This window comes from Nicotiana attenuata, unplaced genomic scaffold (genome assembly GCF_001879085.1).
Source record: "Nicotiana attenuata strain UT unplaced genomic scaffold, NIATTr2, whole genome shotgun sequence".
Lineage (NCBI taxonomy): Eukaryota > Viridiplantae > Streptophyta > Magnoliopsida > Solanales > Solanaceae > Nicotiana > Nicotiana attenuata.
In genome coordinates, this window is record NW_017671773.1 from 43166 (window position 1) to 60100 (window position 16935).

The 16935-nt window shown below is 36.2% G+C and overlaps 2 protein-coding genes across 3 annotated transcripts; one reads left to right on the forward strand and one right to left on the reverse strand.

Moving 5' to 3' along the window:
* Nucleotides 1–1419: 1419 nt before the first annotated feature.
* LOC109210139 (GTPase-activating protein gyp7-like) lies at nt 1420–8390 on the forward strand. 2 transcript variants are annotated; one of them, XM_019373509.1, is made up of 5 exons: nt 1420–2384; nt 3962–4097; nt 4684–4733; nt 6403–6456; nt 6654–8390. In XM_019373509.1, exons 1-5 carry the CDS (start codon nt 2227–2229, stop codon nt 7879–7881), a joined length of 1626 nt encoding a protein of 541 aa, XP_019229054.1. In that variant the 5' UTR covers nt 1420–2226; the 3' UTR covers nt 7882–8390. The 2 variants fall into 2 exon arrangements, with proteins under 2 accessions (XP_019229054.1, XP_019229053.1); XM_019373508.1 differs by having other exon boundaries at nt 1420–2054.
* Nucleotides 8391–11993: 3603 nt separating this feature from the next.
* LOC109210141 (cytochrome b5) lies at nt 11994–14819 on the reverse strand. The gene is made up of 4 exons (XM_019373514.1): nt 14709–14819; nt 14488–14587; nt 12756–12822; nt 11994–12469 (listed from the first exon to the last, which is right to left on the reverse strand). Exons 2-4 carry the CDS (start codon nt 14572–14574, stop codon nt 12219–12221), a joined length of 405 nt encoding a protein of 134 aa, XP_019229059.1. The 5' UTR covers nt 14575–14587; nt 14709–14819; the 3' UTR covers nt 11994–12218.
* Nucleotides 14820–16935: the final 2116 nt, after the last annotated feature.

Sequence of the window (16935 nt, forward strand, 5' to 3'; positions counted from 1 at the left end):
TTGTATTAAAATTATATTTAAGTTGTATGATATTGTAGTTGTATATAACTGAGTAGAAATAATATATAAAAATTATAGATAAGTGGTATAATATATAATTAGTTGTATGAAATTTATTTTTACTATGTATAAATCAGATACAAAAGACATATTGTATAAATTTTTTATTTAAGTTGTATGTTATTGTAGTTGTATTTAACTGGGTAGAAATAATGTGTGAAAGTTGTAGATAAGTTATACATAAGTTGTAGATAAATTGTATAAAACATAATTAGTTGTATGAAATTTATTTTTACTATGTATAAATCAGATATAAAATATACAAAAGACATACTGTATAAAATTTGTATTTAAGTTGTACGTTATTGTAGTTGTATTTAACTGGATAGTGTACGAAAAAATTCTCATGAATAAATTTTGTGCATATAACGAATTCATAATATGTTAACAAACTGACAACCGAATAAATTGTACAGATAGAGAGTTAGAGACAGATAAAACTGATTTTATAAATTCAAACCTAACAAAAATTATTTTACTGTATTATTCTTGAGCTTTCTCCATGCGCTCTTTCTTCCTAATATTTTGGGATGGGTTCACTACATGTGTCTTTGTTATAATTAATGTATGCATGAGGGGTATTTGTTTGGAATGAAGTGGCAGTGGTCTGTTCGGTTTGAGAAATCCAATTTGGTGTTTATCATGTTTAAATTGAAAGCATCATTACCTAACGAGAAAATTTAATTTGTAAAGACATGAATCGTCCTAAGATTAGTTATGTGTCAGCATTGCAAAATAGCATTGTTTCCTTAGGCTTGAGCAGCTCCACAACATGTTTTCTTTTTTCGATATCCTGTTTTTGCCTTTCAAAGAGAGGAAAGGAATTACCAGTTGTGTACTCAATATTATATATCTACGCTCTATCTATGAGTAGAAAAGCATCAAAATCTTGTATCATAACATGGGTGCTGCCTAGTGATAGTATATCTTGTTGCTGTTAGGACTTCGTATATCTTGCTAAATTGTGTCGAACGAGTGCAATTGATTAACTTATGCATATGATCATATTCAATTTTCAAGGATCGGCCAACTGGGATCCAACCATGCATGAAATGCGGCAAAAATGTTAGTATTAATACACCGAATTCTCTCCTGGATGTGATCAAGCACGATTAGTATAGGGCATCAAAAAAATAGGGAAGAGAAGAAGAGAAAAAAAAGTAAAAGAGGTAACACTAATAATGAATTGGGAGCCTTTTAAGGTGGAATATATATATTTTGTAAACAAAACTTGTATAAATAGGGTAATTTACTAAAATATGAATATTTAGGGTAATAAAATTTCCAATAATATATAGGAATGAAAAAATCGCTATATTTAACCCTTTCCGCAATTAAAAAGCCCAAAAGAAATCCTCACGGTAACAAAAAAGCGAAAGGCTGGAAGAGAGAAGAGGGCAGTCCTCTGTGCAGTGCTTTCTCTCTCTAGCCCCACTACAAAAAAAGAGAAATAAACAGTCCCCACACATACAAAAACCCACTAGGATATTAGACTCCCTCTCTCTCTCTCTCACATGCAGTGATATCAAAGAGAGCATACTTAAAGAGAGACATAGAAAGAGTGATGAGAATAGCAAAACCAAAGTGAGAAAAAAGAAAAAGAAAAAGAAAAAAAAAAGGGGCAAATCCCAAACCCCCCAAAAAGAAAAAGCAGTTGAAGGAAGAAGGGAAAGGAAAGGTTGAGTTGGTTATGGTGGAAAATCTAATCGGCACGGTACAGCAGCTCAGGGGTAGACTCGTGATTCCAGATTCATATCAATCTCCATGCTCGTTTTCTCGTTCTTCACCTCCGTGTTCGGGGCTCCTACTAATGCTGTTGAATCAATCGGCACCAAAATCAGTAAGCTCGGTGGATTATTCATCGGCGGCGTTGGCGGCGGAGGCAACGGTGGTGCTTTCTGGATGGACCGTCAGCCTTCCAATGCCGGTATAGCTTTTGCAGTCACGGCCTTGGCCGGACTCGCCTTGGCCGCCGCCGTTTTCTACTCTACTAGGTAAAAACGCACAAATTTCAAAACATATTGTAACCAAAAAGAAAAAAAGAAAAAAAAGGAAGAGTGTGTTTTACATATCCGGACTCAATTGAAACCCTAGAAATCTGTAGAGTAGATCTTCTTCTCTCTCTTTCTTTTCACAGTTAAAACAGTGAGTCAGTTGTAGAAGTAGATGAGAGCTCTCAAACGAAGTCAGACTTCGTCGTCTTCAAATTCCTCTTCACCGTCTTCATCATCACCGTCACCGTCATCGTCATCGTCGTGGATTCATTTGAGATCAGTCTTATTCGTTGTTGCATCCTCACCAGCTTCTTCTTCTTCCTCTAATCGGTGAGTCTCTCTCCTATCCTAAAACTGCTTCGATCTGCTTCTTCTCAGTTTCTATAACTGTTCCATTTGATCATTCATCTGCCATTTTATATAAGCATACCTGTTTTTCAGATCTCGATCTGAGGTCCTCTTCTTTTGGCTAGGATGTGCCCCAGTGCTAAAGTTGAATACTTCAGATCATCGCTCAATCTCAGTCCTGCTATGTCTGGAGGGTCCTTAGATTTTTCGTATTTTTATGATTGGATTTTTTATTGTCAATGAACTGGTGTTATTCCTTGAGCTATAAGCTCTGAACAAGTCATAGTAATATCTTTTATTTAAATTAGACAAGGTTGGAAACCTTCATTTGTTGATAAACTTTGTTTATTGGATGTATGCGGGCGATAGTCTCTCTATCTGCCTGCTTACGTGATTAAAAGTATGAAAGTTACAATTTTGTCGACCTCTTGCTAATTTCTCCTTCTCTTTTCTCCCGGTGACACAAGTAGGGTTCCATGTTTGAAGTTTCACAGAGTTTGTTTTTATGAGGATAAATTAAGTGTACAGATGAAATGGAAACTGATATGATATGTAACTCTCTTCATCTTTCCCAGGATAGGGATGTTATATATTTATTTCGAGGTTCTGGGGTGTGGGTTGGGGTGACGTTGCACTAGTTGAAGGGGAATTTCTGATGTAGGTACTAGGTAGTTTCTAGGTGTTGATGTGTTTTTTAAGTTTCTATGCCAGAGTCTCAATCTTTAAGTTACTGTCTGTGAAATTTGGATATTGTTTGGATACGGTAGGCTCATTAACAGTGGAATTTAATGTTTAGGAGTGTTTCTTTCACCATATGTTTTTGCTTATACTGAAAGGTTTCGAAGTTTTTCTTAGTTAAGTTGTGTTGCTAAATGTTTACCATATTTGTGCTGATTTAGCATGAAGATGCCACAACCCTGTAAGATTGAGAACTCCTTAAAGTAGCAAAATAGTATTACTTCTCTTCCATTGCGGTCTCACCCTTAGATTCCACATGGTTTCTTAGCGAAATGTTATTTGGAGGCAATTAGGAGTGCTTTGTGTTTGGATATTCTGATTTGAAGAGTGAATCATTAATAAGTCCCTATTCCTGCTGCTAAACCTCGCCTATCAAAGATAGTCTCACGGATAGATTATGTTATCTTTATTTAGCAGTAATAATATGTACTACTTTCTGGTTGAACACTAAATATCCTGCAACTCCTTCCTTCTTTCAAGTTGTTATAAGTTCATTACCTTCAGCACATTGTTTTGTGGTTGTGGACTTGGGGTCCTGCCAGTTGTTTCTTTTCTTTTATCTTTCTCAGTTGCAGTTTTACCTATGATTATTTTCTTATCGCTATAATGGTTAACCTTTGCAAAACCCTTGTTTTCTAGAGTGAGTTTTGAAGTGATATTGTGAAATTGCTAATTATGCTGAATATAAGTCTTGACAGATGGATCTAATTTGAGCTTCTGATGTTGTTACCCTGACACCTAACAAAACAAAGATTTAGTGTTACCTTGACGTGCGCTTCTTGTTTACCAAAATGCTTATTCATGCTTATCATTCATTTCAGAGGTCATCTCAAATCACCATGGTCTCGTAGAAAAAGAAAACGTGCTCTTGCACCCCAACAGTGGAGAGGCTTTTTCACACCAGAAGGAAAACTTCGTGACGGTGGAGTTAAATTTCTAAAGAAAGTCCGAAGCGGAGTGAGTTTCTGCGACCTTGAATTCTTATGATTGCATCTTTCTTATCTCAATGTACACAAAGATTATCAAGGCAACAAACATTAAAAGGTTTGTTTGAGAAGTTAGGAGTAGAAAGGAAGGCCTAAAAGAGGAACTAATAGAGAATGATTGGATTTCCCTTGCTTGGTTAAGGGAGTACATAAAATTGAGTTGAGAAACCCATTCTTTCTTGTATGGAATCCAAAAAGACCATGAGGAGAAGTTATAGATTCCCCAACTTTCTTTAATTTTTACTCTAGACTTTTCTCCTCTCAAAAAGGGATTGAAAAGATTATCTCACTTCTTTGGTGTATTAAGGCATAGTAGGAGATGGAGAAAGATCATTCTGTCTTGCTTGGTATCGAAAAAGGTGTGAAAGAAAGTTGTGAATTACCCAACTTCCTTTCAAAATTTTCAGACTTCTCTCTTCCAATAGGAACATGATCTTTTATGTGCCTAAAAACTTTTCACGACTAAAGAAGGCTATGAAAAGTTTTACCATCACCCTTTCCCTTCCTTGCTTTCCAAACAAGAGTATGTTGACTAATCTGTTGGCCCTTTCATGTAGGGTGTTGATCCAAGTATCAGGGCAGAGGTTTGGCCATTTCTGCTTGGGGTGTAAGTATTTCTTTCTCATGTAATAATTACCTTGTTAAGTTTGATGATGCGCTTGTTTTTTTTCTTTCCTATTTTCCTTTGTTTAGCCAATTGTAGTTGCTTTAATTTCCACGAGCGATGGCACTGGAGTTCTATTCTCTAGATCAATAATAATTTATCATCTGAATATTTACTTCTTAGTGACTGATAAAATCATCTCTTTACACTTCCCCTTAATTATATATTTAATAACTACCCCCATGTGCTTCATTCAGATGTAGTACCTGTTTCTTATGTGATGATGCTTGGGACCAGTACTCTCTCATACTTTGTCTATCTTTAAACGCATCCTCTTGCTGGACCTCTAGTTATGCATGTTAGGTTCACTGCCAAGGTCTCTATTATGTTACGAATTTTTTCCGTAGAAGATTGTTTCAAAATTATTCTCTGCTCTAGCAGTACTTCATTTCTTGGTGACAATTTAGGTTTCTGGATCCTATTACCCTTGCCATGTAGAACTACGCTTAGAATGGACAAATCCCTTATAAATGTTTTATTGTTTTTTAACTGTTTGAAGTGACGATGGGCAATGTTTCTAGAGGTTTTTAGTCCCATTTGGGAGCGTGATAGTTCCACATTAATATTTCCTGAATAGTACTACTTAAAACTGTATATAATGTGGAGAAACTTTGTATCAAAACATCACATGTGTTTTTTTCTTGCACATTATTTTTCAAATTTAGTTTTTGAATAACAAAGTAACCTGAAGCGGGAACTTAGTAGTTTGATTCGACAGAGTGGGAAAGTGAATTGCAAAGACAATTAAAAGTTTTGGCCAAATTCATTTTAGTTTTTTTTAAAAAATTAGGCCCAAATCTGAAATTTTGCCTAACAAGTGCTTATTAGCCAAAACAAATGTATAAATTAAGAAATTTTAGGAACACCTTGATGATCTAGTCCAAATTAAATGTCATAGTTTATATTTGGGTTGATCTAAATCTCTGTCTATAATCCCCAGAAGGGATACTTTTTTCCTTACACTTTCCAAAGCTTTTTCTCTATTCTATTATCAAAAAGGTCTTTTAAGAAGTCAACATTATATCTTCTTCTAAGCCCACTTTTATTTGAAATAACAATTTTACCATATCTCGGGTTCGGGCATTGGGAATGAAGTCCTCATTGGTAGGGAGAAACCCCCCATAGTGAGGTTTCTACTTTGTGAATACCGATTAGTCAGGCCAGTTGGTTTGGAACAGCGGATGGTTAAACCAAAAATGAATCATTAACCAAAAAAAAGATAAAATTCAAATTCTTGAAAAAACCTATATCTATTGTCAGATCTACTTTCATTAAAAATATACATTGTAAATTTCAACATTTATTTTAATAGTTGTGTCTTAAGTTTAAATCAGATGAGATACCTATATGGAGAAGAAATGAGTACCTTTTTATGATAAAGCACTTATTGTCTAATGCATCCCTCACCCAAATGGGGCCTTAGAGCAGTTCCCAGGCTTTTGCATCAGTGTAATTACTTTGCTCTGTCAAGTTCGGTGACAATGCATACCTTGTGACGTTTCTTTATTTGACAAAAATGAGTTCCTGCAACCACAAATGCTTTTTCCCCCTTTTTCCCCGACAGTGAACGTTTTGGTTGTAGTAGATTGACTTACTTTGTGTCTCTCTGCAGCTATGAGTTGAACAGCTCCAAAGAAGAAAGAGACTGTATAAGAAATCAGAAAAGGTAATATAACCAGATTCATCCTCCCTAGCCGAAAAAAGGACTGAGATGCAAGAAAACCCTTTATTTTTATCTTGTAGAAATGTAGAGGGTTCTGCGTGTAATCAGTTGACGGGTCATAGTTATCTGTGTGTTAATTTTGTGCCAACTACCTTTTAACTGCATGATTCGTACTCCTTATAGACGATCTGTGAGTGCAGGAGGGAATATGAGAGCCTTAGGAGAGATTGTCGCCGACTGCTGAAACGCAATGGAACTTTTAAAATGAAGGAAACTGGTGGAATGGGAAGCGATGGTGAAGGCAATATCACTGAAGGGACGGATTCCCCCGACTATGAAGATGTTGTTACTGCCCGGGAATCTCTCTCTAGTGAGGACAGGAGCCCATACATCGAGGATTCTGACAACCCCGGTGGTGCAGATGAATTTTCCATTTCCAAACGAGTGATGGAGCCAAATGATGTCTCTGACTCTGAGTCATCAGACTCGGATTCCTCTGCAGATCCTGATATTAGTCAAACTGTCCCCTCCGCAGAAAGCATGGATGAGAATACTGCTGAAGTTGCTGAAGTGACTTCTAAGGAGGACCCTTCTCCTTCAAAGACAGAAGTTTCTTCAAGGCCCTGTAGTGCAGAAGATTTTGGTACATGGCAACGAATAATTCGGCTTGATGCAATTCGTGCTAATGCAGAGTGGATAGCATATTCCCCATCTCAAGCTGTAGTATCAGAGAGCAGGGCACACCGTGTTGCAGAGGCTGTTGGGTTGAAGGACTATGAACACCTAGAGCCCCCTAGGATCCTGCATGCTGCTCGGTTAGTCTCCATTCTTGAAGCCTATGCTCTATATGATCCTGAAATTGGCTATTGTCAGGGGATGAGCGATTTGCTTTCACCGATAATTACTGTAATGACAGAGGACCATGAAGCTTTTTGGTGCTTTGTTGGTTTCATGAAGAAGGCTCGGCATAACTTCAGGCTTGATGAGGTTGGAATCAGGAGGCAGCTAAACATTATCTCTAAGATCATCAAGCACAAGGATTCGCATCTCTATCGACACCTGGAGAAGCTCCAAGCAGAGGATTGCTTTTTTGTGTACAGGATGGTGGTAGTGCTTTTCAGGAGGGAATTAACTTTTGAGCAAACACTTTGCATATGGGAAGTAATGTGGGCAGACCAAGCGGCTATTAGGGCCGGCATTGGGAAGTCTGCCTGGAGTAGGATTAGGCTGCGTGCCCCACCAACAGATGATCTTTTGCTTTATGCAATTGCAGCATCTGTATTGCAACGCAGGAAACAGATCATAGAGAAGTATAGTAGCATGGATGAAATTTTAAGGGAGTGTCAGAGCATGGCTGGTCAACTGGATGTATGGAAGCTTTTAGATGATGCTCATGACTTGGTGGTCACTCTCCATGAGAAGATATAGACACCTTTGTTATGGCGCTTTCCTGGATTTTACACTAATTTATTCTCTTTGCTTTCTCGGAAGTTATTACGCGGAATGATGCTATTGAAATCTGCAGGCATCTCTGGTACACATGAAGAACCGCTCTACCTGAAGACAGTTTATGGTCAAGTACTGTCGCTGCATTCTTTTGGCTAAAAAACAGGCAAATGTCAAAAGAATTTGCACTTAGGAAATAACTTATGCGACTATATCCTACATGCAGGCTGCAAATGGTTGAACTTAGTGTAGCTATTCGCTGGTAGCCTGTATTCCAGATTGTGTACCATGCTTGGTGTTGAAATTTTAATTTGGTTCTATTGTTAATGCGCCTAAGGTGGCCTTTAGTTGAAGTATTTGTATGAATCTCCTATTGCAACTTCCCCAAGAAAATGGGGTTTGGTTGCAAGGAGTGTTCTCCCTGAACGAAGGGATGGAATTGTGAAAGAAAAGCATGGGTTTCAGCTGCATTGTGGTTGATTTGCTACTTAGACGAAAATTTGGCTTCTTAATCATCAAAGCAGTAGCTATATCTTAAAATATCTAAACTTTGCTTAAATGAAGTTTTCCTATGATATACCAAACTTAATTGTGCAGCTGCAGAATATTTCAGCTCTGCTTTGCTATTGCTGCAGCTGTTCAAAAACATCACCGTGCTCATAAATCTGTTGCAATATTGCATTTTCTTTGACTATCTTCGGAAGGATTACCTCAGATCAGATGTCGATGGGCTCTGGAACAAACTTGTTCCTACCTATATTGTCCCCATAATTTAAACCACATCCTTAAAAGAGTAGCGGAAACCTCAAACACACTTGTAAGATGTCCATGACTTCAGAGACAGAGAGCACTTGGCATCAAGGTCAAAATCATGCTTGATTGGGATCCAAAGGAAAGCAAGGTTTTTAAGTTTACAGTCGCATAACTGATGGGTTTTTCTGCAACAATGTTCCTGTACCTGTTATACAACATTATGCATTATACATTATACACATTATTATAATTTTGCATAATGTTGTATATAAAAACTGGGTTTTGTCTCTTACGAATTTTAACTCACGAAAAACATCACCTAATAGCTCAAATCTTCACCAAATAGCTTTAAATAATAACCACAAATTAAAAATGATATCCCCAACGAACCTCAATCATCATTTGTCAAAATATCAACAAAGCACAAAACCCAATTATAAGTTTTCAAGCTTTTAAAAACCCCGACAATGGAGTTTTAACTTTTTATTTTAATTCACCCAACAATGTTAAAATGTATGATGATGAACATGAATATCACTCTCAAATAAGTTCTAACACATATCTTTTTAATACCCAGTCAATAAGTGAAAAGAAGTTTCAAACTATATACAAGATAGACTAAAATAGGTTTTAAAAGAAAGAATATAGGCTAAAATTGGTACCTATACTTCCCCGTAATTGAAAAAGCTCTGAAACCTGGTTCAAGTTTTTGTCAATATTGGATACTCTAAGATCGTAAAAATAGCCCGGGCTAGCCAGTTTTCGGATTGGTCATTCAAAAATAGCCAGCGTTTGCAAAGTCATTGAAAAATAGCCACTATTTTGCTGCAACACGTAAAGTTCCGGCATAATATACTGGAGATCGGTGCACCTGTGTATGAGCTTCCAGCATATTATGCTAGGACTCCAACACGCGGAAAGTTCCAGTATAATTACTGGAGATTGGAGCATATTATGCTGGACCGGTATATTATACTGGAATTCCAGTAACTTATGCTGGAACTCCAGTATATTATACTGGAACTCCTGTATATTATACTGGAGTATTTTTCTGGATTTTGAACAGTGTTCTCGTTCAGATTTATCTTTACTTGAAAAATGGCTAAATTTCGGTTACTTTTCAAACTTTGGCTATTTTTGAATGACCACTTGTAAATCTGGCTATTTTTGAATTTCTCCCTCTAAGATTATGTCCTACAATTCGTTGTTTTATATTAATAATTCTAATACACTAATGGAAAAAAAAATGTATGAGCAACGCATGAGTTCACTCAACTCTTTGACAAGTATCTAGTAATTTTACCCTTGAAGGCTTAGACAGATAAGAATAAATCACCCAATATATTTTGTCGTGCTAAAATTTAAACTTGAGATTTCATGATTCTCCAAACTTCATTCACTACTATTCTTTTTGTGATCCTCGTAACATTTGAAATTGCAGTCAAAAGTCTATTCCGCTTAATGCATAAGGAGTTGGATATATAGCAAAGAGAACAAAGCAGCTGAAATTTTAGGAGAAAAACAAAGAGAAACTTTCAGAAATCACTATGTTTTAGTGGTTATTAGCTAGTTGTAATTACCATTTACTATATTACTTCCTATAGCTATATTTTCAGATTTTTTAGAGTGTATTCGATGTATTTAAGCTACTGTATTCATGAATACAGTAGCATTTCTAGGCGTGAAACAGGGGATTACAGCAAGACAGATTTTTGTATTCGAGTGTATTCGACTGTATTCATGGCGTGAAACCTGGATTACACCTGGACAAATTATTGTATTCGACTATATTCACGGCGTGAAACAGGGGATTACACTGTTTTTAAACGGAAAGTGAATCAATTAACATAATAGACTCCTAATATAACTCAACAAACTCAATTATAACACACAAATTTTGTATTTCCAGTTATAAAAAAGATTCTCAACCGAAAAACACCCCAAAAACATAGCAATCTTCAGAGAAATTATATAATACATCTGAATACATAAATTATATTAATTAAAAAAATATATGAATACATTCATGGAATACAACGAGACAGTGAATACAATAAAATACATGGAATACAGCGAGATACACTGAAATACAATTAAAAAAAAGACAATGAATACAATGAAATACATGGAAATACGGCGAGATACATTGAAATACATTGAAATATATTAACAGAAAATTCAAGTTGCTCAGCCCCAAACTCCGTCGTCTTTGTTCAAGAACAACCCTAATGTCGTCTCAGCGGATGGAAATAACAATTCCCTCGGAATAGGAACCTCAATTTTCACTTTCTTCTTATCTACCACATCGTCCTCGCCGCCAACGATTTTCCTCGGAACAGGAACCTGAATTTTCAGTTTGTTTCCATCCGTAATTAACGGTGCTGCCATCCAGAAATCCATTAGAATCCACCATTACCAAACAAATTATTAAGAAAGATTTTTATCTACATAAGCCTGAAGAGAAGTCTTTGATTGATTCTTTCTCCAAAAATTAGGTCGAACAATATATGATTCTCTTCAAATTGAGGTACAGACCAATCCTGCCACATACTTTAAGATGTAACAGGAGCAGATTCGCTAACAGGAATCAACCGGAGTTTTCATCATCATAAACTTCAAAACTTTGCAGTTCAAATCCATGGCAAAGAGATGAGATTCGAAACTGTACAAACAAAAATATCTTTGAGAAGCTCTGTAAAAGTAAGATGAAGGTGGAAGATTAGAGAGAGAGAGAGGAGGGGGGGGGGGGAATAGATATGGGGTAGGGGATACGAGAAATTTGAGGGGATAGGAGAAACTTGAGTAGAGAGAGAAAAATAATACAAAGCTTATTTTATGGCTTAAGGGTAGGAGGTGACCATAAATAGATATTTGGCTATAAAAAATTAAAAGGTATCTATGGAATATAATTTTTTAAAAGGATATTTATTTAAAATAAATAAGGTATCAACTTTTGCTATAGGAGGTAACTCATCCAAAAAGAAAATCTGTATCTGTAAACATAATCTCTATAGTTGGCAAAAAGCGGGCAGGCAAAACTTGTCATCTCCAACGGCGCGAGCAAAAACATAATTTTTACCCCAAAATTCAGTAGGTTGGTTGCAACTAATTAACCGGTATAGAATGGAAGAAAAGGGCAGCCCGATGCACTAAGCCCCGCTATGCGCGGGGTCCGATGAAGGGCCGGACCGTAAAGAACTATTGTACGCAGTCTTACCCTGTATTTTTGCAAGAGGATGTTTCCACAGCTCGAACCTGTGACCTCCTGGTCACATGGAGGCAACTTTACTATATACGCCAAAGCTCCCCTTCCGATATGAATAGAAGAACACACAAAAATCTAAAAATGGAAACGAGATACTCTCAAATATTAAAAAACACAAGCCAAATCTAGTGTTTCCAAGAGGTACCAGACAAAGCAGTTGCAAAGGCCAGTACAAAATTGATGATCACATTCAGTTGTTGCAGCTCGATAATGAACTAAAACAAGATAAACCAAGTGTTCGTTCAACAACAACATAAATCAAGAATAAGTGGGGACTGATGCAAACTGGAATCCAAAAGAATTACTTCTCCTTGGTGTAGTGTCGTACTGCAAAGGCCAAGCCCAAGATCAAGATGGGTACAAGGAACTGTAGAATTTTGATAATAAATTCTGGAGTCTTGTCGGGATTGTATGGGGCTTGTTGCGGTGGAACATAAGCACGTTTTAGGGGAACTGTTGACACATCGATATCCCCAATGTAATACTTATCCATCATCTCTCTAGCAGAATCACTGTGGCCAACATCTTCAAAGTCATTGGTTGCATCTTTCCCTGTTCAATAATAAGCCAAAATTCAGTATTCGTGCCACACGACACTCAGAGACGAACTCAGCATTTGAAGGTAGGGGTGGACTTTTGGATTCAACCAAAATCCGGTTTGTATACAGGGTGTCCACTACTGATATATTACTACTTTCTAAAGACATATAGATAGACATATACATGTATACACGGAATTTTTGCCGAACTTTACGGGTGCCGATGACCCCTCGGTATAACATAGGCCTCTGACGACACTTGTGACCATAATAAACTGAAGCGAGAAAAAAGGGATTACCAGTTGCTGAAAGCAAAACTTCATCACCACCAGGATGATCATCCATAAATGGAGTTACATCATACACCTGAGAACAATTTGATACGCAGACATAAATTGAAATTCATTTTAGGTAAGGAAAAACATAAAACTGTTGGACCCTTGAAGGAAGAGCATCAAGATGAGATATAAGTTGGTATACACTGAACGTAACAGATGAACTGAGCATAAGCAGCTAGAGGAAAATAGTTTATTGTGGAATCTTAAAGTAGTCCCCAGATTTGAGCAACTTATTGGATAGCTGGATGACTAGTCACTAAGAAAGCTAAAGCTATTTCATTATCTCAGATACATGTTGAACATTTTATTATAATAAATCAGATTGTTAGAATTTTACTTATTAAGGTTCTAACTCTGACTAAAGGAGAGAACTTTAGTTACTTCTTTTTTAGGAGGAGCCGACATTGCTAACTTAGAAGTCAACAAGGGGCAAGGGAGAGTCAGAGTAATACTTCTTCGCCTTCATTACCATATACACATTTCTGATTTACCCGAGGTCTTTTGCCATAAGCATATTTCTACAAAGTTTCACCTCTTTCAGGACACCGGAACCGAAACACTAAAACAGAAGAGATGCATGACCAAAACAAGATTCATATGTTTAGATATTCCCTTCAAGCCATAGAATTAGAAAGACTTGACCTTGATATCCTTAATATGCAAAGCATTCAACACTTAATGGAGAACAAGTCAACCTGAAGAAGAAAGAAAGCAAACATCTACCGAAGAAAGGGAATACTATTCACACCCAAAGGTCCAAACCGACAATCTCCAACAGGAAACAGGTCTCCGAGCTCTAGGGGTTATAAACACACATAATGGATACTTATATTTAAGATTGAAATTAGGTTAGAATAGTATAAAATAGAAAAGGCAAATTTCTCCCATACTCATGTTTCAATTTTTCAATAAAAAGCTTGTTTGGGGATACAGGCTAGATCGCTATTGGTATTTGCTTCTAACAACCGTGCCACAGAATATTAGTTGATAAACTAAGCTGACTCTCAAAACTTTTTGATGCTAGTCTCTTCTTTAATGTAGCAAAACTAATGGGCAAAAACCAATTCACTGCTCAGCTTAGACCCAGAGAAAAAGGGGGGGAAAATAAAAGATAAAAAACAAATCACCTGGCTTTTTTCTCAACTAAATAAAATCTATGTTCCACAGTGCTAGCTTTTCTGCATCAAACCTATAAGACAAACAACTACCCTTGTTTCCATGGATAAAAGACTGAAATCTCAAAGTTTAGTTCAACATTAGCTGCCTAACATGACCTTCATTAACACGCAGAAAAGATTGTTACTGTTTACGGACCACCAAATTCCTTCTTCAGTAGGAAAAGTTAAAGTTTAAAAGTTAGACACTTCAACTGAACACCAATAGGCATAAAGGATAATAATGTTAGGAAATAGATAGGTCATCGTCCTAATCTGAACTTAAAATGGTCAATTAGAAAGATAAATACTGAAATTGCAAAGAAACAATTCAATAAAAAGTAGTAGTAATTAGATCGAAGCTATCACCAAAAATCCCAATATCTACAAATTCGATAATTCCAATGTCTCTAACCAGAACACTTCTTTTAAAAAGGCAAACAGATTCAAAGATAAGATGACCAAAAATCCATAACCGGTACAAGCAAGATCATCAATGACTAAAATCAAATTGATAGAAAGAAGAGAAAAGATGAAACCTTTCCGCTGATAATAAGCCAGCAATCTTTGGTCTTGTTGTGTTTGGCAACCTCCTCAAATTCATGAACTTTCCCATCTGACGCCATCTTTTCCTGCTACCTGCATCCCCACCGCAAAGATCAGATACATTAATTACTTTACAAAAACAATAACAATCAAAATCCATGAAATTCTGCATAACAAAAAGTGGGAATCTCTATACACTTTTACGTATACTCACGAGAGAGAGGCAGAGAGTTTCTTTGGATTCTCTTTCTCTCTCCGTTCGTGCACCAAACACCTTCTGGAGTGTGCCGGTCCAAGTACATGGACAATATTATAGAAATCCAGATACGGAATTACCCTTGACATTTATCGAAATTACGCTCATGTTGTAATAAATTCCAGTCCTTTTTTCCTTTTGTTTTTTTCTTTTTCTAGTAAGTACTATATCTAATAGGTGGTTGTTGGAAGGAGTACATAAATAGCCGTTTTTAGGACCCAATAGCTGAAATTTACGAAGTTATAAAAATTTAGTCGATTTTGATTCAACTTCAGCTAATATAGGTCTAAAATTGAAATTATGGATATTATGAAATTAGACTTTGATAAAAGTCCAACTTTACACCCGGAGCTCTGGAAAGAAAAAAGGCAATAGCATAATCAGTCTAATATTTGCTAAAATTGATCAGACTTTAAGGCATCATTTGTTTGCATTTAATGGAGGTCTGGATCTTAATCATCCAGATCTCACACATTAAGTGTGTTTATTTTTAAAATCTAAATCTTAATTATCCAAATCTTAATCATTAAATTTGTTTGTTTTTTTTACTTCACAACAACTTAATGGGTCTGAATAGGTCTGTATGATTAAGATCTATAACAGAGACTTAATTTCATTAAGATGCTATCACATATTCATTATTAACTGCTGCCACTGCCTACCATTATAAACTACCACCATGCCGCCACCACCACCATACTTAACCACCACCACCACCTCCACCTCCACCACCACCATGCCACCATCATCCTCAATCATAGCCGCCACCATTATCGACCGTCACCCACCCACTATCCCACCACTCCGACCACCATCATTCTCACCCACAATCAACACTCATCCACCTCAACTACCACAACTGACCACCCCATCACCATCAACAACTACAGCCGGCACTGCCCATCATTATAACCTATCACCACCTACCCACCACATTCCTCAGTCATAACTACTACCACCACCCGCCATATTAACTATCACCACCACCATCCTCAATTATAATCGCCACCACTATCAATCACTACTAGCTACTAGCATGAACCACCATCATCAACCAAAACTACCACCAACCACCGCCTCTAGTCGGCATTCTCCTGTTAGCCATCACCATCAACAACTATCATATTTTAAAAAACTATATATTTTATTGATTTAGAATATTAGATTAGTTAGTAATTCATTTGAATTTTATGTTTATTAATTTTCGAATAAAGATAAATTTTATATATTCAGATGTTTAAAATCAAACAGTCTTAATTATTTAGTATTCAGATCTTAATACACACCTTAATATATTCAGATGTGTATTCAGATTCAGATGTCTTAATCTTAATACACATCTTGATGTTCATATGTGTATTCAGATTTAGACAACTTAATCTTAAAAAAAACAAATGAGGCCTTGCTAGCATAGGAAATTCTGATTTGGGTGAAGTTTGGTTTGAAGATGAAAATGTGTTTGGATATTAATTTTTAAAACATATTTCACTTTTTTTTTTTAAAATAAATATGAAACATGACTTATACCCACAAGTTCTATAAACTATCACGAATACCCACCAGTACCTTCATCAATAACATTCATTATATTATCGCAAACCATAGCCCTGAATATAAATAAATGTGGTACAAAATTATCATTTTATAATGACCTACATAAGACACTATCAGATGACCGAGAAGACGAAGCATCATTGTTACAAAATAATAAATGGTGGGCTCTTTTATAAAATACAAAAGTTTGGGATAATTTTTAAAATATAATAGTGATATTTTGGGCCAAAACCAGCTCTCTTGAGTTGGTTTTGGGATTTGGGTTTTGGCTATTGGGATTTGAGAAATTTTCACAAATCACTATTTTTTAGTGGTTATTAGCTAGCTATAGCTACCATTTACTAAATTACTTCCTATAGCTATGTTTTCAGTTGTTATAGAGTGTATTCAATGTATTTAAGCTACTGTATTCATGAATACTATAGCAAAACTCGGCGTGAAACAGGGGAATCCAGCTAATAAACAGTTGTATTCGATTGTATTCGACTGTATTCGCGAGCTGTATTTGTGAATACAGTAATGTAAATTGTGTAAAAAATGGTCTTTTCAGCTGTTTAAAACGGTAAGTGAATCAATTAACGCGATAGACTCCTAATATAACTCAACTAACTCAATTATAATACGCACAATC